Source organism: Dipteris shenzhenensis, chromosome 20 (assembly GCF_047967505.1).
Source record: "Dipteris shenzhenensis isolate YYH24624 ecotype China chromosome 20, Dip_SZ_1.0, whole genome shotgun sequence".
NCBI lineage: Eukaryota > Viridiplantae > Streptophyta > Polypodiopsida > Gleicheniales > Dipteridaceae > Dipteris > Dipteris shenzhenensis.
The window spans coordinates 23,947,144-23,972,547 of NC_141615.1; the positions used below are offsets into that span (position 1 = coordinate 23,947,144).

The 25,404-nt window shown below is 41.7% G+C and overlaps 1 protein-coding gene across 1 annotated transcript in view; it reads right to left on the minus strand.

The window, feature by feature from the left end:
• Positions 1 to 614: 614 nt before the first annotated feature.
• The window catches only part of LOC147889438 (uncharacterized), a 37,357-nt gene continuing 12,567 nt past the window's right edge, over positions 615 to 25,404 (minus strand). Inside the window, exons 2-4 of the mRNA XM_087391253.1 lie at positions 3,990 to 4,047; positions 1,450 to 1,602; positions 615 to 1,324 (exon numbers count right to left, since the gene is read on the minus strand). Of these exons, the coding sequence (XP_087247379.1) occupies positions 644 to 1,324; positions 1,450 to 1,602; positions 3,990 to 4,047 (892 nt within the window). The 3' untranslated portion in view covers positions 615 to 643. The remainder of the gene's footprint in view (positions 1,325 to 1,449; positions 1,603 to 3,989; positions 4,048 to 25,404) is intronic.

The following is a 25,404-nucleotide window of genomic DNA, read 5'->3' on the forward strand; positions in this document are numbered from 1 at the left end:
AAGTGGTTTTGATTGTTGAATATCAAACATTTATTATGTTTCAGGTATTTGCTAACAATAGCTAGTAATTTTGGAGAAAAGACAATTGCAAGCTGTTTATTAACATCATACAAGTTTTGGAGAACATGAGTCTTAGTAGAGTTATTACACAGGAATATTATTGCATTTGCAAATTGAGAAAAATTAACATGAGTACTACATTTGCAAAGCCCCTTTGAATGTAATATATTATTGCATCCAAAATATTCAATATTCCTCTATTTCTTAGACTTTTTTTTGTTATTTCCATGATTCCAATAATGAGTTGTTAAATCCAATAATTGCAAATAATTTCTTTTTGAACTTGTGTTTTTGGGCGGGACAGCAAGAGGAGTCCAAAATTAATAAGTACTTTTTTAGGGTTAGCATGACTGAGCAAATTAGGTACCACATTGTAAACCAAAAGCAATCCTTCACATTGATGATGTTTACATCCCTATGACCGGATCATGTAAAGATTTCGAATTAGAATGACCGTCTCGATGAAGGCTGAGTTGAGCTGAGGGTTTCAAAAAGCTTCGAAACCTCTTATTGTGGATCAAAGATGAAACCGTGTCTACATGACAAGACGCCTGATTGCTCTCCAACTTGAAATCTGGGATGACTATGGTGCATTCGCTCCAAACATGAAAGGATTGAGTACACCGTTCAGTCCGTGAATCACTACGTACCCATCCTTGTATAGGTCTGGTGCAATCACCTCCACGTCGTCAATGGTTAGCCTTTCTTCACCGTCCGAATGTCCTCGGCTACTCGTTATAACAATGCTGTGGCCCGGGAGGAGTGTTGGAATCCGATAGCCCAGAGGCAAACAGGTGAGATCTTGATACGGTAAAATTCGGGGTGCCACATGGTACTCCAAGAGCTGAGTGCTGCGAGGAAGAGCAAGGGCAATGGAGCTGTCGGAGGGAATAAAAACGGTGAACTTCGTGGAAATCCCCATCGGAAGCCCGCTCAGTTGCGCGAGAGGCATAAAGTGATGGAAACCAGCGCTGCGGAGAGAGTCGCGGATTGCAGTAGCATTAGGGGACGCACTAAGGAACGTAAACTGAGTAGCATTAGGGGAGGCACTAAGGAACGTAAACTGGCCAATAGTGAGAGAAGTAACAAAGAGTAGGACCACGGAGTGCAGGCAGCGGAAGCTTGGCAGAGGAACTGCGGCCGTATTGAGCTTATGGGTGATGGGTGGTGGAGCAGGAAGCCGATGCACAAGGAGGGCACAAGATGTCCTTTTAAGGGGGTGGAAGTCTGTGAGTAAGCACTCCAAGGGAAGGCGGTGAGCTGCCTAGTTTCTGATCGATGAAAGAACGAGCAGTTACAACAGTTTCTTAAAGGTCAACAAAAGCCATGAGAGAGGCTCCGAATGTGCAGTGGTTGGCAGAGTTTTTCTTAGAAGACAGTGAGCTGCACCTGCGATCTACCAGCAGAAAGAGCAACATAAGAGACTCCGTGATTTGTTAGAGCTTTTGATACAGTGAACTGCACCTGCGATCTACCAGCTGATGCGTAAGAAAGAGCAACACAAGAGATTCCGTTATTTGTAACTGATTTTAATACAGTCAGCTGCACCTTCGATCTACCAGCTGATGCGTAACAAAGAGCACAGAAGAGACTCCGTGTCTTGTTAGAGTTTTTTTTATATAAAATGTCCTTAGCAACCTACGCTTCTCCAAGCTAAATCTTCTACTCACATCCTTCCGCATCATCATGCTGAATTGGTTTTCTTCCGGATGGTCTTTTAGTGTGACAAGAAATTCAAAATCTATGCAACGGGACAATTAATTAGTGATTTGGAGCGTTCAGAGGGCTGACAGGGAAGTTGTTTGGAGCGTTCACATGCGTGTAGAGGAAGTGCACATGTAGTTTTGAAACGAGAAAGCCAAAATGGCTAAGATAATCAGATTCAAAATCCATGCAAAGGTTAGGCTTCTATCCTTTAAGGCTCAGGAGAAGCATGACCCATTAGAGACCCGCTCCGCTGGGTATCAAGGTTAGCATCTTAGGGCTATTTTAATTTCAAGGAATATAATTTTAGGCTTACTTTACGAATCTCAGTATTTGAATGATTGTCCAGGAAATTTTTAATTGGATATGTCTCATCACTTCATTTTTTGATAGCATCCCATACCTCTCTCTCTCTCTCTCTCTCTCTCTCTCTCTCTTTATGTCTATGTGAAAGTTTTCAAATCTCAATATTTGTATGCTTTTCAACAAGTTTTTGAATCAATTCCAATGAAGCCCTAACAATGCCTTTGTTCAGAAAAAATAGATTTTATACCAATACTCTCTTTCTCTCTCTCTCTCTCTCTCTATGTGTGTGTGTGTGTGTGTGTGTGTGTGTATGTGTGTGTGGAAACCACCTACTATTTGCATATGTATTCATGTGTGTATACACATATATGTTTGAATATCGCTCGTGTACACATGCTCAAGTGTATGTATGCTCATGTACATGTGTATGCATATATGTGTGTTTGTCTATGTGTGCACATAGGTCATGCTATGTCTACACACTGTACATGTGCATTGGTTCTTTGGGCATGTTTGAGTGTGAGTGTGTGTGTATATATATATATAATTATATATATATATATAATAAATATAAATATAATATAACCTCTCTCTTCAGCATGGGATCTCAAATGTAACCTTGCTAATTTGAGAATGACCTACTTTTTTATATACAAAGCCACCACACCTTCGTCCTGCTTGCTATAACTCATGATCATGATAGAGCAAGAAGACACATTAGTATAGGGAAATTGGTCAAAAACCCTTCTTGCATTAAAATATTCCCACAAATACATCTGAGAGTAAGCCACTCTCTACTACATGGGAGTGGATGACTTACCTTTCTCTAGACACCATGTTAACACCTTGGGACATGTGTTTCCTTTACTTTGGATATGGGTGTGGTGGACCTGATGATTGTATGTTTCCTTGAAGAAGAGATGAATGTCATTTCCTTTCTTATAGCGCACTTCACCATCCAATATGTCCCCCAGTCCTTGTGTATTGCTAGGCCTTTGTTTGAATACTTCCATCACGATTTGTGGTGCTTGACAGTCACTTTGGGACCTCTCAAGGCTTGTACCAATCGGTTAAGCTCGTGGGGGAGCCATTATATAATACAAAATCTCTCTCTCTCTCTCTCTCTCTCTCTCTCTCTCTCTCTCTCCCTCTCTCCCTCTCTCCCTCTCTCTCTCTCTCTCTCTCTCTAAGAAATCAAATTTTAATATACTTATATATAGATTTATATTCATATATTTATATATCTATTTATTTATATATTATATTTATATGTATATTATGATAAATATATAATATTAACTTAAAAGTATTTTAAAAAGGATTATTCAAAAATATTAAATATAAATATTATATGTATATATATATATGATTTTTGAGAGAGAGATTATAATATACTTGTATACATTTATTATATATATATATAATTCAATATAAATCTATATATATACAAGAGTGTGCACGCATGCACATGCATGTGTGTGTGTGTGTGTGTAAATATAATACATATACATATATACATATTTATATATATATTATATTTACACACACACATGATTTCTTAGAGAGAGATTATATTATTTTTATTTTTCTTTTTAAATAAATAAGTGATAAATAATATTATTTATTTATCATTAAATAAAATAAATATATAGATATATATATATATCTATGTTGTGAGTCTGCCCGATTGCCACGTCATGTCTACCATGTTCGTGAGTTTCGCTGGTCACACTACCATGTGCCACGCCACATCATCTGTCTCATTGGCGGGCCACATAGGTGGATCCACATTTTCGTGCTCACGGCACCAGCATGCATACCCCCAAAAAGTGCATTGTAAAACACAAAAACAAAAAACAAAAAAACAAACATAAGCATAGGCATACGCATAGGCATAGGCAAAGAGGGAAAGAAGAGGAAGAAGAGGAAGAGGAAGAGGAAGAAGAGCAAGAGGAATCTGAAGAAGAGGGAGAGGAGGGAAAAGAGAAGGGGGAGGAGAAGAGGAAGAAGAGGGAAAGGAAAGAGGGAAAAGAGAAGGGGGAGGAGAAGAGAAAGAAGAGGGAAAGGAAAGAGGGAAAGAAGAGGATTTTAGAGGGAAAAGAGAAGGGGGAAAAGAGAAGGGGGAGGAGAAGAGGAAGAAGAGGGAAAGGAAAGAGGGAAAGAAGAGGAGAGAAGAGTGAAAGGAAGAGGAAGAAGAGGAAGAAGAGGGAGAGAAGAGGAAGAAAAGAGAAGGGGAAAAGAGAGAAGGGGGAAAGAGAGAATAAGAGAAGGGGGAAAAAAGAGACATATGCTCATGCTTATGCATGAGCATATGTCTACTCCACTTATGCTCATGCATAAGCATAAGCATGAGCATATGTCTCATTTTCTTATGCTCATGCTTATGCTGCATAAGCTCATGCTCATGCATAAGCATAAGCTCATGCTCATGCATAAGCATAAGCTCATGCTTATGCTTATGCATGAGATTATGCGGAAATAGAGAATAAGAGTTAGAGAAAATAGAGAATAAGAGAAGGGGGAAAGAGAGAAGCATAAGCATGAGCTCATGCTTATGCTTATGCATGAGCTTATGCGAAAATAGAGAATAAGAGTTAGAGGAAATAGAGAATAAGAGAAGGGGGAAAGAGAGAAGCATAAGCATGAGCATAAGCTCATGCTTATGCTTATGCGGAAATAGAGAATAAGAGTTGGAGAAAACAGACAAGGGGGAAAGAGAGAAGTATAAGCATGAGCATAAGCTCATGCTCATGCATAAGCATACACATGAGCATAAGCTCATGCTTATGCTTATGCATGAGCTTATGCGGAAATAGAGAATAAGAGTTAGAGGAAATCGAGAAGGGGGAAAGAAAGAAGCATAAGCATGAGCATGAGCACATGAGCTTATGCTTATGCTTATGCTTGAGCATTAACATAAGCATAAGCTCATGCTTATGCTTATGCATGAGCTTATGCGGAAATAGAGAATAAGAGAAGGGGGAAAGAGAGAAGCATAAGCATGAGCATAAGCTCATGCTTATGCTTATGCAAAAATAGAGAATAAGAGTTAGAGGAAATAGAGAATAAGAGAAGGGGGAAAGAGAGAAGCATAAGCATGAGCATAAGCTCATGCTCATGCATGAGCATGAGCTTATGCTCATGCTTATGCTTCTCTCTTTCCCCCTTCTCTTATTCTCTATTTCCTCTAACTCTTATTCTCTATTTTTGCATAAGCATAAGTGCATGAGCATGAGCTTATGCTCATGCTTATGCTTCTCTCTTTCCCCCTTCTCTTACTCTCTATTTCCTCTAACTCTTATTCTCTATTTTTGAATAAGCATAAGCTCATGCTTATGCTTATGCATGAGCATGAGCTTATGCTCATGCTTATGCTCATGCTTATGCTTCTCTCTTTCCCCCTTTTCTATTTCCCCGTTCTCTCATTCTCTATTTCCGCATAAGCTCATGCATAAGCATAAGCATGAGCTTATACTTATGCTCTCATGCTTATGCTTATCCATGAGCTTATGCGGAAATAGACAATGAGAGAAGGGGGAAAGAGAGAAGCATAAGCATGAGCATAAGCTCATGCTTATGCTTATGTAGAAATAGAGAATAAAAGTTAGAGAAAATAGAGAATAAGAGAAGGGGGAAAGAGAGAAGCATAAGGATGAGCATGAGCATAAGCATAAGCATAAGCTCATGCTTATGCTGATGCGAAAATAGAGAATAAGAGTTAGAGGAAATAGAGAAGCGTGAAAGAGAGAAGCATAAACATGAGCATAAGCTTATGCGGAAATAGAGAATAAGAGAAGGGGCGAAGAGAGAAGCATAAGCATGAGCATGAGCACATGAGCATAAGCATAAGCATAAGCTCATGCTTATGCTAATGCATGAGCTTATGCAGAAATAGAGAATAAGAGAAGGGGGAAAGAGAGAAGCAGAAGCATGAGCATAAGCTCATGATCATGCATAAGCATAAGCATGAGCTTATGCTTATGCAAAAATAGAGAATAAGAGTTAGGGGAAATAGAGAATAAGAGAAGGGGTAAGAGCATAAGCTCATGCTCATGCATAAGCATAAGCATGAGCTTATGCTTATGCGGAAATAGAGAATAAGAGTTAGAGGAAATAGAGAAGGGGGAAAGAGAGAAGCATAAGCATGAGCATAAGCTCATGCTCATGCTTATGCTTATGCATGAGCTTATGCAAAAATAGAGAATGAGAGAAGGGGGAAAGAGAGAAGCATAAGCATGAGCATAAGCTGATGCTTATGCTTATGCATGAGCTTTTGCGGAAATAGAGAATGAGAGAAGGAGGAAATAGAGAAGGGGGAAAGAGAGAAGCATAAGCATGAGCATAAGCTAATGCTCATGCATGAGCATAAGCATGAGCTTATGCTTATGCATGAGCTTATGCGGAAATACAGATTGAGAGTGCATGAGCATAAGCATGAGCTTATGCTTATGCTTATGCTTATGCATTGAGCTTATGCTTATGCTTATGATAAGTATAAGCTCATGCTTATGCTTATGCATGAGCTTATGTGAAAATAGAGAATGAGAGAAGGGGGAAATAGAGAAGGGGGAAAGAGAGAAGCATAAGCATGAGCATAAGCTCATGCTCATGCATAAGCATAAGCTCATGCTTATGCTTATGTGGAAATAGAGAATAAGAGAAGGGACAAAGAGAGAAGCATAAGCATGAGCATAAGCTCATGCTCATGCATAAGCATAAGCATGAGCTTATGCTTATGCGGAAATAGAGAATTAGAGTTAGAGGAAATAGAGAAGGGGGAAAGAGAGAAGCATAAGCATGAGCATAAGCTCATGCTTATGCTTATGCATGAGCTTATGCGGAAATAGAGAATGAGAGAAGGGGGAAATAGAGAAGGGGAAAAGAGAGAAGCATAAGCATGAGCATAAGCTCATGCTCATGCATGAGCATAAGCATGAGCATAAGCTTATGCGTATGCTTAAGCATAAGCATAAGCATAAGCTCATGCTTATGCTTATGCATGAGCACTACAAGGCATAGGCCATTTTCCTATGGAAATACCGACGCTTTTTACATTAAAATTTTTTTTCACGGGCGCAAAGGTCGCTATAAAAGTCGTTAAAATCGTCGAAAAAGAAGCGTCGCTATATAGTGACGCTGATAATCGTCACTATATAGCGATGATTAAAACATCGCTATATAGTGACTCTGTTAATCATCGCTATATAGCGACACTGGTAAACGTCGCTATATAGCGACAATTAACAGAAGTAAAAAAAAAGGGTTAGTGGGGCTAAACAGGGCTTCCTTTTGGCCCTGTTTAGGCCCACTAATCCTTTTTTTTTTTAATAATTACAAAAGAAAGTTTTTTATAACAAAATTTCCCTTGCTTGCAGGGTGTGACAAAATTGTTCTTGTGAACGATGAGGAAAAAATGCATATACATATACAACTATGTTTGTAACAAAATTACCCTATGAAAGGGCGATACAAAATTGCTCAAACGAGCGGATATAAAAAATGCTACTACCACTACTCATCCGAATCCGAATCATCTTTGTCTTGTTGGCCTGTTCCTTGGTCCTCGACACCTGCGTCTTCTCCCTCGTCCTCGACACCTGCGTCTTCTCCCTCGTCCTCGGCACCTGCGTCCGATCCTTGCCCCTATTGATCGCTCGTCTCCGATGATGGGACGCTTGAGCTTTGACCCTAAGAGTGAACCATATAAATCGAAAATTAGATTGGAACTTAAATTAAAAAGTGAGATTACAAGTAGGAGTAAACTTATACCGTGCGAGCAGCCACCTCAGCCCAATCGACTGTCACTCCCATTGCCTCTTGCTCAATGAACCACGGCTTTGTTCCTATCCGAAATGCGTGCCGCGTCTCTGCATCCGTAGGAAGACGACCCATCGCAGCTTGCTATGGATCTAATTTATGAGAGTTAAAGTTAGCTAAAGTGCATGTAATATGCAAGTAAAACAAATAGAACAATACATTAAATGGGAAGAAGTAGACTTACCACGGTTACCTCGAACGCATACCATCCGCCTGCACCAAAGTGCGAAGTACCTACGACGTCCAGCTGTCTCTTCGCAGCCCTCTTCTGACCCTCCAACATTTCGGGATGGTCCCTATGTTGCTTCTTGAAGTACTTCCAATCAGCTTTGTCTGCCCAGCTGGGTTTAGCCAACCCCTTTGTAATGGAAGTATGCAAGGTTGATCTGCGATGCTTTAGGACCAAACCCATGCGCTCGAGCATATAATTGTTATTAAACTCCACATTTGGCGGATTAGGGTATCTTTGTTTTAACTCATCGATCACCGCCTGCTTCTTTTGGGCATCTTGATACCGCCAATCGATATTTATGCCGCTCTTGAAGTGATGACTCATCAACCTCCTCATGGAGGCCATCACTGCTTTGCCCTTTTTGTCTTCTATTATCTCTCCGGCAGATGTGATTTGATAGGAGAGATCCCCTGATGAGTAAGGGGGACTGACGGTAGCAGAGTCTGAAGGAGTGGAAGCTGCGCGACTGCTTCCGGATCGAGGAGTAGTAGTGGGAGTAGGAGAGGGAAAGGGACCTGATTGATACTGTGTCTCTGGACCAAGTGGAGACCTAAAGGAGCGTGAGTGTGCTGACTCGTCTACGTCTCCCATCCTACTCTTCCTTCCCTTGCGGGAGGCATGCGTAGGTGATGATCCCGTGGTCGAAGGGGCACGAGGGGATGGCTGGGCAATACGTCCACCCGTCGGTGTAGGGGAAGGAATTGTAGAGGTCCTCTGAGAGAGCAGAGACAAGAATCTTGCTGCCTCCTCATCGCTCATCTGCGCTACAAACTCGTCAGGAGTCCCGACAAAGCCATGCGCGGCTAGCAAAGGAGTTCCCTGATGGGTAGTCGCAGTGCTACGTGGAAGAGGGGTCGGACCAGGGGTAGTCGCAGTGCTAGGACCGAGAGGAGTCGGACCAGGGATAGTCCTCGGGGTAGTCGCCTGAGAGGAATCAAAGTCCTCTGGAGCATATAGATCGTGAGCTCTCCTCCTGCGAGGCTGTCCGTACTCGTCGGATGAGCGACGCGATCCCATGTCTAACATAGACACAAACACAAAAACAGAAAACAAAAAACAAACATGAGCATTCTCATAGGCATAGGCATAGGCAAGAAGAAAGAAGAGGGAAAGGAAAGAAGAGAGAAAGGAAAGAGGGAAAGAAGAGGGAAAGGAAAGAGGGAAAGAAGATGGAAAGGAAAGAAAAGAATGAGAATGAGGAAATAGAGAATGAGAGAAGGGGGAAATAGAGAAGGGAAAAGAGATGAGGGAAAATAGAGAAGGAGAGAAGGGGGAAATGAGAGAAGGGGGAAATAGAGTGGGAAATAGAGAATGAGCTTATGTGAAAATAGCAAATGAGGTTATGCTTCTCTCATTCTCTATTTCCGCATAAGCTCACACATAAGCATGAGCTTATGCGGAAACTTAAGCATAAGCTCATGCTCATGCATGAGCATAAGCATGAGCTTATGCTTATGCTTATGCTTAAGCATAGGCATCGAAAATAGAGAAGGAGCTTATGCATAAAATAGAGAATGAGTTTCCGCATGCTTATGCTCATGCGGAAAAAGAGAAGGAGCTTATGCGGAAAAAGAGAAGGAGAGAAGCTTATGCGGAAACTCATTCTCTATTTCCGCATAAGCTCCTTCTCTTTTTCCGCATGAGTTTATGCTTATGCTCATGGGTGAGCATGAGCTTATGCTCATGTTTCCACACATGCAGAAATAGAGAATGAGAGAAGCATAAACTTCTCTCATTCTCTATTTCCGCATAAGCTCACGCAAAAGCTTATTTCATTCTCTATTTCCGCATAAGCTTCTCTCATTCTCTATTTCCGTATAAGCTTCTCTCATTCTCTATTTCCACATAAGCTTCTTATGCGAAAAAAGATAAGGAGCTTATGCGGAAATAGAGGAGGAGAAGCTTATGCGGAAAAAGAGAAGGAGCTTATGCATAAAAAGAGAAGGAGGAGCTTATGCGGAAAAAGAGAAGGAGCTTATGCGGAAATAGAGAATGAGAGAAGCTTATGCGGAAACTCATTCTCTATTTCCACATAAGCTCCTTCTCTTTTTCTGCATGAGCTTATGCTTACGCTCATGGGTGAGCATGAGCTTATGCTCATGTTTCCCCATAAGCTCACGCATAAGCTTATGCGTGAAACTGTAGCATAAGCTTATGCGTAAACTTAAGCATAAGCTCATGCTTATGCTCATGCGGAAAAAGAGAAGGAGGAGCTTATGCATAAGAAGAGAAGGAGGAGCTTATCCAGAAAAAGAGAAGGAGCTTATGCGGAAATAGAGAATGAGAGAAGGATAAGCTTCTCTCATTCTCTATTTCCGCATAAACTCATGCATAAGCATAAGCTCATGCTTATGCTCATGCGGAAAAAGAGAAGGAGCTTATGCATAAGAAGAGAAGGAGGAGCTTATGCGGAAAAAGAGAAGGAGCTTATGCGGAAACAGAGAATGAGAGAAGCATAAGCTTCTCTCATTCTCTATTTCCGCATAAGCTCATGCATAAGCATAAGCTCATGCTCATGCATGAGCATAAGCATGAGCTTATGCTTATGCTTATGCGGAAAAAGAGAAGGAGCTTATGCATAAGAAGAGAAGGAGGAGCTTATGCGGAAAAAGAGAAGGAGCTTATGCGGCAATAGAGTATGAGAGAAGCATAAGCTCATGCTTATGCTTATGCGGAAAAAGAGAAGGAGCTTATGCATAAAAAGAGAAGGAGGAGCTTATACGGAAAAAGAGAAGGAGCTTATACAGAAAAAGAGAAGGAGGAGCTTATGCATAAAAAGAGAAGGAGGAGCTTATGCAGAAAAAGAGAAGGAGCTTATGCGGAAATAGAGAATGAGAGAAGCATAAGCTTCTCTCATTCTCTATTTCCACATAAGCTCATGCATAAGCATAAGCTCTGCTCATGCATGAGCATAAGCATGAGCTTATGCTCATGCTTATGCTTGAGCATAAGCATAAGCATAAGCTCATGCTTATGCTCATGTGGAAAAAGAGAAGGAGGAGCTTATGCATAAGAAGAGAAGGAGGAGCTTATGCGGCAAAAGAGAAGGAGCTTATGCGGAAATAGAGAATGAGAGAAGCATAAGCTTCTTTCATTCTCTATTTCCACATAAGCTCATGCGGAAAAAGAGAAGGAGCTTATGCATAAGAAGAGAAGGAGGAGCTTATGCGGAAAAAGAGAAGGAGCTTATGCGGAAATAGAGAATGAGAGAAGCATAAGCTCATGCTTATGCTCATGTCATGCTTATGCTCATGCGGAAAAAGAGAAGGAGCTTATGCATAAAAAGAGAAGGAGGAGCTTATACGGAAAAAGAGAAGGAGCTTATACAGAAAAAGAGAAGGAGCTTATGCTCATGCGGAAAAAGAGAAGGAGGAGCTTATGCATAAAAAGAGAAGGAGGAGCTTATGCGGAAAAAGAGAAAGAGCTTATGCGGAAATAGAGAATGAGAGAAGCATAAGCTTCTCTCATTCTCTATTTCCACATAAGCTCATGCATAAGCATAAGCTCATGCTCATGCATGAGCATAAGCATGAGCTTATGCTTATGCTTATGCTTGAGCCTAAGCATAAGCATAAGCTCATGCTTATGCTCATGTGGAAAAAGAGAAGGAGGAGCTTATGCATAAGAAGAGAAGGAGGAGCTTATGCGGTAAAAGAGAAGGAGCTTATGCGGAAATAGAGATTAATGAGAGAAGCATAAGCTTCTCTCATTCTCTATTTCCACATAAGCTCATGCATAAGCATAAGCTCATGCTCATGCATGAGCATAAGCTCATGCTTATGCTCATGCGGAAAAAGAGATGGAGCTTATGCATAAGAAGAGAAGGAGGAGCTTATGCGGAAAAAGAGAAGGAGCTTATGCGGAAATAGAGAATGAGAGAAGCATAAGCTCATGCTTATGCTCATGCGGAAAAAGAGAAGGAGCTTATGCATAAAAAGAGAAGGAGGAGCTTATATGGAAAAAGAGAAGGAGCTTATACGGAAAAAGAGAAGGAGCTTATGCTCATGCGGAAAAAGAGAAGGAGGAGCTTATGCATAAACAGAGAAGGAGGAGCTTATGCGGAAAAAGAGAAGGAGTTTATGCAGAAATAGAGAATGAGAGAAGCATAAGCTTCTCTCATTCTCTATTTCCGCATAAGCTCATGCATAAGCATAAGCTCATGCTCATGCATGAGCATAAGCATGAGCTTATGCTCATGCGGAAAAAGAGAAGGAGGAGCTTATGCATAAGAAGAGAAGGAGGAGCTTATGCGGAAAAAGAGAAGGAGCTTATGCAGAAATAGAGAATGAGAGAAGCATAAGCTTCTCTCATTCTCTATTTCCGTATAAGCTCATGCATAAGCATAAGCTCATGCTCATGCATGAGCATAAGCATGAGCTTATGCTTATGCTTATGCTTCAGCATAAGCATAAGCATAAGCTCATGCTTATGCTCATGCGGAAAAAGAGAAGGAGCTTATGCATAAGAAAAGGAGGAGGAGCTTATGCGGAAAAAGAGAAGGAGCTTATGCGGAAATAGAGAATGAGAGAAGCATAAGCTCATGCTTATGCTCATGCGGAAAAAGAGAAGGAGCTTATGCATAAAAAGAGAAGGAGGAGCTTATACGAAAAAAGAGAAGGAGCTTATACGGAAAAAGAGAAGGAGCTTATGCTCATGCGGAAAAAGAGAGGGAGGAGCTTATGCATAAAAAGAGAAGGAGGAGCTTATGCGGAAAAAGAGAAGGAGCTTATGCGGAAATAGAGAATGAGAGAAGCATAAGCTTCTCGGAAAAGAGATGAGGGGGAAAGAGAGAAGGGGGAAAGAGAGAATAAGAGAAGAGGGAAAAAAGAGAAGGGGGAAAAGAGATGAGGGGGGAAAGAGAGAATAAGAGTAGAGGGAAAAAAGAAAAGGGGGAAAAAGGAGAAAAAGAGAAGGGGGAAGAAGGAAAGAGAGAGAGGGGAAGAGAGGGTTCCTACGCCCATCACTGCAGCTAGCGCTTAAGGCGCTAGCTGCAGGCCAATGAAAATGCGGAAATAATAAATGGAAAGAAGAGGAAGCACTTACCTGTAAAAGTATGTCCCGCTCGGTGTAGTGGACTGGCCCTACAAAAGAGAGGGTATGTCCTGCTCGGTGTAGTGGACTGGCCCTACAAAAGAGAGAATACAACCCATTTTTTCAAATAAGATGTTAGTGGAAAGAGGAGATTACAAAAGCAACTTCTTGAAGGGAGGAGATTGAGGAGACAAGGAAAGGAGGAGATTGAGGAGACAAGGAGAAAGAGAAGGAAGAGAAATACAAAAAAAAGAGGTGAGTTTTCTTTCTTTCTTTCTTGAAATCTTGTTTTTTGTTTCAATCCTTTCAAATCAAGCATGAAAACTAGTTTACAGGTTTAGCAATACAAGTAGAAACACTCACAAAACTAAAGCTAATAAACAAACAACCTACATTGTTGAAACAAACTCACCTCTTGAAGATCTTTCTTTCAGGAAACCAAAGAGGGAAAAGGAGAGATTTGGAGTACAAGAGGTAGGAGAAGGGTGAGGAGTGGAAAATAGAGTGAGAGATTGCTTGGAATAGATGGGAGGTCGTCGAAAATAGGTGGGAGGAGATTTTGGGTTGCTTACTTGAGAGATTAGGGAATACATAAAGCAAAACGCCGTGCGTTTCGGTGTTTCGGGTTTTAACCCACAGCATCGCTATATAGCGACGCTTATTCGTCGCTATATAGCGATGTTTTTAATTAAAAACGTCGCTATATAGCGACGGAACAGAGCGTCGCTATATAATGGCCTCATGTGAAGCTCACACATGCTATGCTTATAATTGTCAATATCTCCTCTTACTATATAGCTTATAATTGTCAAGAGAAGCTCAAATTAAACATGCTATGCTTATAATTGTCAATATCTCCTCTTCATGCTTATGTTGTGATTTTATAAGTGTAGATGGAAGGGACGAGTGGAAGCTCATCCGATGATGCACCAACGCTCGGGAGCACGAAGTGGCTTACAGAGAGGTTATACTGTCATTGCACTCATTGCAAGCGAGAAGTACGACATCAACGTCATATTATCATGCGCCACTTGCAGATGTATGGGGAGGAGCCGGAACCAGTAGCCCCCATTGGTGTTGCACATGTTGATGGATCATCGGTAAGTCAAAGCTATTTAAGTTTGCAATCTTATTGTATACCAGGAAATAGAAGATCTTATATTTACACGAATGAGCTTATGACAGGATGAGGAGGGTGACGAGGGTACACATATACCTTCTCACTTTCAATAAGACTATAGTCTCCCGGATGACGACGAGGGTATGGTTGACATGATGGATTCCATTTTTAGGGGCACTACATCCCACGTACACGTGATGTCAGAGTCTGAGGTCAAAATGCGAGAGTTGCAATCAACACAATTGTACGAGGGTGCTAGGATGTCTAAACTACATGCTTGTCTCTCAATCTTGAATCTACAAGTACAATATGGGTGGTCGGATACAAGTGTCTCAGCCTTAATGAGGTTAGCCCTTGCATTAATTTGACTCATTATTTGGATATTGTTTGTTTTGAGAATCATCATTTGGATAGTGTCTTTGTCATAGGTTGCTCCAGAAGATGTTGCCTGCACCAAATACCATGCCCGCATCAAGAGATGAAGCAAAAAAGATGCTAACAATGGTGGGTATGGATTATGATACCATCCATGCTTGCCGTAATGATTGTATTCTCTTTCGTCGTGAGCATGGAGATTTGGCTAGTTGTCCAAAGTGTGGGGAACAATGATATAGAGATGACGTGCAGGGTGAGCGGATACCGGTAAAGGTCTTAAGACACTTTCCCATCATTGCAAGAATACAACACATGTTTCGATGCAAATCCATAGCGGAGTTGATGATATGGCATGCATCTCATCGGTCCACTGATCACACATTGAGGATTCCCACAGATTGTGTAGCTTGGAAGCACATAGATAATCAATGGCCGGACTTTGCAAGGGAGCCACGCAACTTACATCTTGGGCTAGCCATGGACGGTGTGAATCCTTTCGGGTTACGCTCGACATCTTGGTCGACATGGCCCATAGTCGTGGTGAATTACAATATCCCACCATGGCTAACAATAAAAAAGGGACACCTCATGCTTGCACTCCTTGTGCCAGGAAAGTACAAGGCAAAAAACATGGACATGTACATGGCACCTTTGATAGAGGAGTTACAGATATTATGGAGAAGAGTGCAGGTCTTCGATATTTCTAGAGCTCCTAGGCATACGAATGATATTTTGGTCAGGGGTATCTTGATGTGGACCATGCATGACTACCCAGGATATGGAGAGTGCGCAGGTACGTGGTTATGTCTTTACATGTACAATGAGGGATTATGCTTTTTTTACTCTCTTTTACATGCATGTCTTGTACTAACATATTCATGCATGCGTGCAGGACTTGTTACAAGTGGGTACCATGCTTGTCCTGTTTGTGGACCCGCTCTGAAATCGCTTGCACACTACTCCAAACATATGAGGAAAAATGTTTATGAAGGTCATGCTCGATACCTTCCGCTCGACCATCTCGCACGTGGAGGTCAGCTTGATCCACCACCATCATATTTGAAAGCAAGTGATTGGATTCAAGCTTGGAGGGAGAATGGAAAGGAACCTCCTCCTGGTATGAAGAGGCTATCGATCTTTCACGAGCTTCCTTATTGGGGTCAGTTACAAATCAATCATCTCTTGGATCCCACGCATATCTTCAAGAATGTAGGGGCTACCATTTGGGCACACTTGGTTGGTTCCAAGGACTCGAGAGAAGTGCGAGAAGACTTGCGTGCTATGAATAGGATGTCTCATTTGTGGCCCCAAGTGCGTGCTTCAGGAAAAGTTGTCCTCCCGAAAGCAACGTGGATCCTCTCTACGAGGGAGGAGGCAGCGATCAAGGCAGACATTGCCTCTTTTCAAACACCGACAGGGTACATGCGTTGCTTGAAAGGAGCATTTTCAAACGACAATAAGCTTAGTGGCCTCAAGTCCCATGATTGGCACAAGGTCTTACAGGTATTCTAAGTAGAATTAGTGTACCGATAATAGTGATGCGTTAGCGTAATTATTATTATGTTATATTATTGACATGATTTCATTGTTGCTTTGATAGTTCATCCTTCCAATTACAATAAAAGGGTGCTTACAAGAAGATGTTAGAAATGCTATATTCAAGATCTGTGGTATTGTGAGGTATGCTTACTATCAATTCATATTATGTATTTTCTTCATGGACATGTGAAATAGGTAGATATCTCAAATATCTTACATATGCATGGACATGTGAAATAGGTGGATATCTCAAAAGGAGATCTCTATATCGAGAATTGAGAAGGCTAGGGTGGAATCTATCGAAGCCGTATGCTTGCTTGAGAAGCACTTTCCCTCAAGCATTATGACAACTCAAGTCCACTTGCTTGGGCACATAGTTGATGAGGTGGCTATAGCACGTACCGTTCATAATCGATGGATGTTTTTTCTCGAGTGGTTTATGAAAACTTTAAAGGGTTTTGTAAGACAAAGAGCAAGACCGGAAGCAAGCATGGCAGAGGGATGGCTTGTGCAAGAGTCATTAGTATATATCACAGAGTTTCTTACATCCACGGATCCTGATATGCCGCAAGCTTGGCACAACAAGGATGATGATCGCATCATTGGCAAGGTCCCCCAAGGAAAAGGGATTGAAAGAAAGATGAGCGAAGAGAAAATGGAGAAATTCAATAAGTTTTGTATCCTCAATAGCCCTGAGATGCAAAAGTGGATTGAGAGATATGAAGTGGCCAAAGCAGAAAGAATAAATGCAAGGACGAGATTCAGAGTAATGTACAGGCGATCGCAACCATATCCACGAGATGTGGCTCTTCTCCCTACTCACATGTCACTTGATTGGCTACAACTGGCTGTACGTAAAGCTGAACGTGATGGAGAGACAATAAACGAGCGCGAGCGGGAGTTATCATCTGGATGTATGGTGCATGTAAGTTTCTTATCTCTTGACGTAATTAAGTAATTATTTGTGGCAATATATGCTATAAAATAGGTGCATCTTCATTGGTTTAATGATGCTCTTTCACAGTACAAAAAGTACAGTGCATTATGGTCATATGGACGACATTTTCACGTGGAACGCATCGATTCAAAGAGAGTCACGTATGATTGTGGAGTCATGGCTAACTTCACACAAGATAGCCGAGCAAGTGCTTCAGATACCAATCTTCTCTCCTCACAGTTGGATTATTGTGGAACCATACGCGACATCTATGAAATTGATTTCAGACAATTTACTATTTTCATTCTTGATGTAAAATGGTTTAGAACTACTTACAACGGTCCCCATGCGACAGTGAGAAAAGATAGTAGCGGTCTCTTTGCAATAGACTCCACCAAACATTGAACCGATGAAAGTGATACTTTTGTTCTTCTCGAGCACTGTGAGCAGGTGCATTGAGCAGGTGCATACTAATGATTTAATTAGTCGAAGCTTTCGTTTTTAAAGTCCATTGATATATATATAATTGACGACATTTAATGGCACATGATTTTTCATCTTCAATATAGGTGGTTTTTCATCTGGATCATTCTGATCCAAGATGGTGGTACGTGATCCAAGTTGCACCATGAAGTAAGCAGATTTTTGAAGATCGAGATGTGGATATGGAGATGCCACTACCAATGCCGGATCCAATTGATGAATCTAGCGAAGAAGATGTAGATCACCATATGAGGCAAGAGGAAGATGCGCATAATGACATCGCACGGGAGGAGGATGGAGATCATGATATTGATGAGGAAGACAACAATCATCAAGATCAATCACCACACTTAAGCTTTATTGAAGAAGATGATCAAATACTTTTAGGTGAACGTACGATACTAGAGTACGATGATGATATAGGAGATCAACTCGGTATAGAGTTGGAGATAGACTTGCTTGGTGCCTTAGACTTGGCTCAAGATGAAACAGTTGATGTAAATGCTCTTATTTGATTTTTCTCATCTCAAACTTGGACATGAATATATGAGCTTCAAAGGCTTGATGTACATGCTCTCATTTTTTTATTCTCTATGAGCTCAAACATGTATGAAAATTTAAAAAATTTTGTCATTGGAAAAAACTAAATTTTAAGGCCTAAAAAAAAAAAAAAACCTCTGTAAAAACATCGCTATAATATTTTGTCTCAGTGTCGCTATATAGCGACTTTTAAAAGTCGCTATATAGCGACTTTTACGAAGGTCGCTATATAGCGACTTCTAAAAGTCGCTATATAGCGACATAAGAAAGTCGCTATATAGCAACTTTTGGCAAAAGTCGCTATATAGCGACGATTTACGAAACCCGATTTTTATAACGACGATTAGCGCTAAGCGGGTGCTAAACGTCGGTACGTAAACGTCGCAATAGGATGCGTGTGTAGTAGTGGAGCTTATGTGGAAATAGAGAATGATAGAAGGGGGAAATAGAGAAGGGGAAAAGAGAGAAGCATAAGCATGAGCATAAGCTCATGCTCATGCATGAGCATAAGCTCACGCTCATGCATGAGCATAAGCACGAGCTTATGCTTATGCTTAAGCATAAGCATAAGCATAAGCTCATGCTTATGCTTATGCATGAGCTTATGTGGAAATAGAGAATGAGAGAAGGGGGAAAGAGAGAAGCATAAGTATGAGCATAGCATAAGCATAAGCTCATGCTTATGCTTATGCATTGAGCTTATGCTTACATGCATGAGCATAAGCATGAGCTTATGTGGAAATAGAGAATAAGATTGAGGAAATAGAGAAGGGGGAAAGAGAGAAGCATAAGCATGAGCATGAGCTCATGCTCATGCATGAGCATAAGCATGAGCTTATGCGGAAATAGAGAATAAGAGGGAAAGGAGAGAGATAAGGGGAAGAGAGAGAAGGGGCAAAGAGAGAATAAGAGAAGGGGGAAAAAAGAGAATAAGAGAAGGGGGAAGAAGGAAAGAGTTTGAGGGGAAGAAAGGGTTCCTACGCCCATCACTGCAGCTAGCGCTTAAGGCGCTAGCTGCAGGCCAATGCAAATAACAAAAATAATAAATGGGAAAAAGAGGAAGCACTTACCTAAAATAGTATGTCCCGCTCGGTGCTGCATACTGGCCTTACAAAAGAGAGAAAACAACCCATTTTTTCAAATAAGATGCTAGAGAAAGGAGGAGATTACAAAAGCAACTTCTTGAAAGGAGGAGATTGAGGAGACAAGAAAAGGAGGAGATTGAGGAGACAAGGAGAAAGAGAAGGAAGAGAAATATAGAAAAAAGAGGTGAGTCTTCTTTCTTTCTTGAAATCTCGTTTTTTGTTTCAATCCTTTGAAACTAAGCATGAAAACTAGTTTACAGGTTTAGCAATACAGGGAGAAGCACTCACAAAACTAAAGCTAACAAACAAACAACCTAGATTGTTGAAACAAACTCACCTCTTGAAGAACTTCCTTTCAAGAAACCAAAGACGAAAAAGGGTAGAGAGAGAGTACAAGAGCTCGGTTTAGGGTGAGGAGTGGAAAATAGAGTGGGAGGTTGCTTGAAATTGATGGGGGTCATCGAAAATAGGTGGGAGAAGATATTGGCTTGCTTACTTGAGAGATTAGAGAATAGGATGAAGAAAATGCTGCCCAGCTGGGTTTAGCCAACCCCTTTGTAATGGAAGTACGCATGGTTGACCTGCGATGCTTTAGGACCAAACCCATGCGCTCGAGCATATAACTGTTATTAAACTCCACATTTGGCAGATTAGGATATCTTTGTTTTAACTCATCGATCACCGCCTGCTTCTTTTGGCCATCTTGATACCGCCAATCGATATTTATGCCGCTCTTGAAGTGATGACTCATCAACCGCCTCATGGCGGCCATCACCGCTTTGCCCTTTTTGTCTTCTATTATCTCTCCGGCAGATGTGATTTGATAGGAGAGATCCCCTGATGAGTAAGGGGGACTGACGGTAGCAGAGTCTGAAGGAGTGGAAGCTGCGCGACCGCTTCCGGATCGAGGAGTAGCTGTGGGAGTAGGAGAGGGAAAGGGACCTGACTGATACTGTGTCTCCGGACCAAGTGGAGACCTAAAGGAGCGTGAGTGTGCTGACTCGTCTACATCTCCTGAGTCAGCACAACATGAGCCGCCCATCCTACTCTTCCTTCCCTTGCGGGAGGCATGCGCAGGTGATGATCCCGCGGTCGAAGGGGCGCGAGGGGATGGATGGGCTGTACGTCCACCCGTCGGTGTAGGGGAAGGAATTGCAGAGGTCCTCTGAGAGAGCAGAGAGAAGAATCTCGCTGCCTCCTCATCGCTCATCTGCGCTACAAACTCGTCGGGAGTCCCAACAAAGCCATGCGCGGCTAGCAAAGGAGTTCCCTGAGGGGTAGTCGCAGTGCTACGTGGAAGAGGGGTCGGACCAGGGGTAGTCACAGTGCTAGGACCGAGAGGAGTCGGACCAGGGGTAGTCCTCGGGGTAGTCGCCAGAGAGGAATCAAAGTCCTCTGGAGCATATAGATCGTGAGCTCTCCTCCTGCGAGGCTGTCCGTACTCGTCCGATGAGCGACGTGATCCCATGTCTAACATAGACACAAACACGAAAACAGAAAACAAATAAACAAACATGAGCATTCTCATAGGCATAGGCATAGGCAAGAAGAAAGAAGAGGGAAAGGAAAGAAGAGGGAAAGGAAAGAGGGAAAGAAGAGGGAAAGATAAGAGGGAAAGAAGATGTAAAGGAAAGAAAAGAATGAGAATGAGGAAATAGAGAATGAGAGAAAGGGAAAGAGATGAGGGAAAATAGAGAATGAGAGAAGGGGGAAATGAGAGAAGGGGGAAATAGAGTGGGAAATAGAGAATGAGCTTATGCAGAAATAGAGAATGAGCTTATGCTTCTCTCATTCTCTATTTCCGCATAAGCTCACGCATAAGCATGAGCTTATGCGGAAACTTAAGCATAAGCTCATGCACATGCATGAGCATAAGCATGAGCAGGATGAGTTTTTGCATGCTTATGCTCATGCGGAAAAAGAGAAGGAGCTTATGCAGAAAAAGAGAAGGAGAGAAGCATCTCTCATTCTCTATTTCCGCATAAGCTCCTTCTCTTTTTCCGCATGAGCTTATGCTTATGCTCATGGGTGAGCATGAGCTTATGCTCATGTTTCCGCATATGCTCACGCAAAAGAGAAAGACAAAGAGCTTATGCGGAAAAAGAGAAAGAGCTTATGCGGAAAAAGAGAATGAGATCTGCATATGCTTCTCTCATTCTCTATTTCCGCATAAGCTCTTGCGGAAACTTCCGCATAAGCTCATGCTCATGAATGAGCATAAGCATAAGCATAAGCTCATGCTTATGCTCATGCGGAAATAGAGAAGGAGCTTATGCGGAAAAAGAGAAGGAGCTTATGCGGAATAAGAGAAGGAGCTCATGCGGAAACTTGCGGAAACTTGCATGAGCATAAGCATTAGCTTATGCTTATGCTTATGCTTATGCTTGCGGAAACTTGCGGAAACTTGCAGAAACTTGCGCATAAGCTCTTGCGGAAACTTGCGCATAAGCTCATGCTCATGCATGAGCATAAGCATGAGCTTATGCTTATGCTTACGCTTATGCTTATGCTTATGCTTATGCTTGCGGAAACTTGCGCATAAGCTCTTGCGGAAACTTGCGCATAAGCTCATGCTCATGCATGAGCATAAGCATGAGCTTATGCTTATGCTTATGCTCATGCGAAAATAGAGAAGGAGCTTATGCGGAAAAAGAGAAGGAGCTTATGCGGAATAAGAGAAGGAGCTCATGCGGAAACTTGCGGAAACTTGCATGAGCATAAGCATGAGCTTATGCTTATGCTTATGCTTATGCTTGCGGGAACTTGCGGAAACTTGCGCAAACTTGCAGAAACTTGCGCATAAGCTCTTGCGGAAACTTGCGCATAAGCTCTTGTGGAAACTTGCGCATAAGCTCATGACAAGCTCCTTCTCTCATTCCGCATAAGCTCCTTCTCTATTTCCGCATGAGCATAAGCATGAGCTTATGCTTATGCTTATGCTTATGCTTAAGCATAAGCATAAGCATAAGCTCATGCTTATGCTCATGCGGAAAAGCATAAGCATAAGCATAAGCATAAGCTCATGCTTATGCTCATGCGGAAATAGAGAAGGAGCTTATGCGGAATGAGAGAAGGAGCTTATGCGGAAAAAGAGAATGAGAGAAGCATATGCTTCTCTCATTCTCTATTTCCGCATAAGCTCTTGCGGAAACTTACGCATAAGCTCATGCTCATGAATGCGCATAAGCATGAGCTTATGCTTATGCTTATGCATAAGCATAAGCATAAGCTCATGCTTATGCTCATGCGGAAAAAGAGAAGGAGCTTATGCGGAAAAAGAGAAGGAGCACTTGCGGAAACTTGCGGATAAGCTCTTGCGGAAACTTGCGCATAAGCTCATGCTCATGCATGAGCATAAGCATGAGCTTATGCTTACGCTTATGCTTATGCTTGCGGAAACTTGCGGAAACTCATGCTTATGCTCATGCGGAAATAGAGAAGGAGCTTATGCGGAAAAAGAGAAGGAGCTTATGCGGAATAAGAGAAGGAGCTCATGCGGAAACTTGCATGAGCATAAGCATTAGCTTATGCTTATGCTTATGCTTATGCTTGCGGAAACTTGCGGAAACTTGCGCAAACTTGCGGGAACTTGCGCAAACTTGCGCATAAGCTCTTGTGGAAACTTGCGCATAAGCTCATGACAAGCTCCTTCTCTCATTCCGCATAAGCTCCTTCTCTATTTCCGCATGAGCATAAGCATGAGCTTATGCTTATGCTTATGCTTATGCTTAAGCATAAGCATAAGCATAAGCTCATGCTTATGCTCATGCGGAAATAGAGAAGGAGCTTATGCGGAATGAGAGAAGGAGCTTATGCGGAAAAAGAGAATGAGAGAAGCATATGCTTCTCTCATTCTCTATTTCCGCATAAGCTCTTGCGGAAACTTCCGCATAAGCTCATGCTCATGAATGAGCATAAGCATGAGCTTATGCTTATGCTTATGCATAAGCATAAGCATAAGCTCATGCTTATGCTCATGCGGAAATAGAGAAGGAGCTTATGCGGAATGAGAAAAGGAGCTTATGCGGAAAAAGAGAATGAGAGAAGCATAAGCTTCTCTCATTCTCTATTTCCGCATAAGCTTAATCGGAAACTTACGCATAAGCTCATGCTCATGAATGAGCATAAGCTCATGCTTATGCTCATGCAGAAATAGAGAAGGAGCTTATGCGGAATGAGAGAAGGAGCTTATGCGGAAAAAGAGAATGAGAGAAGCATAAGCTTCTCTCATTCTCTATTTCCGCATAAGCTTATGCGGAAACTTACGCATAAGCTCATGCTCATGAATGAGCATAAGCATGAGCTTATGCTTATGCTTATGCATAAGCATAAGCATAAGCTCATGCTTATGCTCATGCGGAAATAGAGAAGGAGCTTATGCGGAATGAGAGAAGGAGCTTATGCGGAAAAAGAGAATGAGAGAAGCATATGCTTCTCTCATTCTCTATTTCCGCATAAGCTCTTGCGGAAACTTACGCATAAGCTCATGCTCATGAATGAGCATAAGCATGAGCTTATGCTTATGCTTATGCATAAGCATAAGCATAAGCTCATGCTTATGCTCATGCGGAAATAGAGAAGGAGCTTATGCGGAATGAGAGAAGGAGCTTATGCGGAAAAAGAGAATGAGAGAAGCATAAGCTTCTCTCATTCTCTATTTCCGCATAAGCTTATGCGGAAACTTACGCATAAGCTCATGCTCATGAATGAGCATAAGCATGAGCTTATGCTTATGCTTATGCTTAAGCATAAGCATAAGCATAAGCTCATGCTTATGCTCATGCGAAAATGGAGAAGGAGCTTATGCGGAATGAGAGAAGGAGCTTATGCGGAAACTTACGCATAAGCTCATGCTCATGAATGAGCATAAGCATGAGCTTATGCTTATGCATAAGCATAAGCATAAGCTCATGCTTATGGTCATGCGGAAAAAGAGAATGAGAGAAGCTTATGCGAATGAGAGAAGGGGGAAATAGAGAAGGGGGAATGAGAGAAGCATAAGCATAAGAGAATAAGAGGGATGCAGAAATAGAGAATAAGGGGGAAAGGAAAGAGAGAAGGGAAAAGAGAGAGGGGGAAAGAGAGAATCAGAGAAGAGGGAAAAAAGAGAAGGGGGAAAATGAGAAAAAGAGAAGGGGGAAGAGAGGGTTCCTACGCCCATCACTGCAGCTAGCGCTTAAGGCGCTAGCTGCAAGCCAATGCAAATAACAAAAAGTTTAAATGGAAAGAAGAGGAAGCACTTACCTGTAAAAGTATGTCCCACTCGGTGTAGTGGACTGGGCCCACAAAAGAGAGACTATGTCCCGCTCGGTGTAGTGGACTGGCCCTACAAAAGAGAGAAAACAACCCATTTTTTCAAATAAGATGTTAGTGGAAAGAGGAGATCACAAAAGCAACTTCTTGAAAGGAGACAAGGAAAGAGAAGATTGAGGAGACAAGGAAAGGAGGAGATTGAGAGAAGAGAAGGAAGAGAAGGAAGAGAAATACAGGAAGAAGAGGTGAGTTTCTTTCTTTCTTTCTTGAAATTTCGTTTTTTGTTTGAATCCTTTCTAATCAAGCATGAAAACTAGTTTAAAACTTTAGCAATACAAGTAGAAACACTCACAAAACCAAAGCTAACAAACAAACAACCTACATTGTTGAAAGAAACTCACCTTTTGAAGAACTTTCTTTCTGGAAACCAAAGAGGGAAAAAGCAGAGAGAGGGTGCACAAGAGGTAGGAGGAGGGTGAGGAGTGGGAAATGGGGTAGGAGGTTGCTTGGAATAGATGGGAGGTCAGTGAAAATAGGTGGGAGGAGATTTTGGAGAGCTTACTTGAGAGATTAGGAAAGCTTTGAGCAAAACGCCGCGGGTTTCGGCGTTTCGGGTTTTAACCCACAGCGTCGCTATATAGCGATGCTTATTCGTCGCTATATAGCGACGTTTTTAATTGAAAACATCGCTATATAGCGACGCTTTCAATTAAAATCGTCGCTATATAGCGACGGAACAGAGCGTCGCTATATAGCGACGCTTACTGTTTATTTTTTAATGAGGCCTCTTGTGACTCAAACATGCTATGCCTATAATTGTCAATATTTCCTCTTACTACATAGCCTTACTATATAGGATTTTTTGTTTCAATCCTTACTATATAGCGATGTCATTCTTTTTATATAGCCTCAAGAGAAGCTC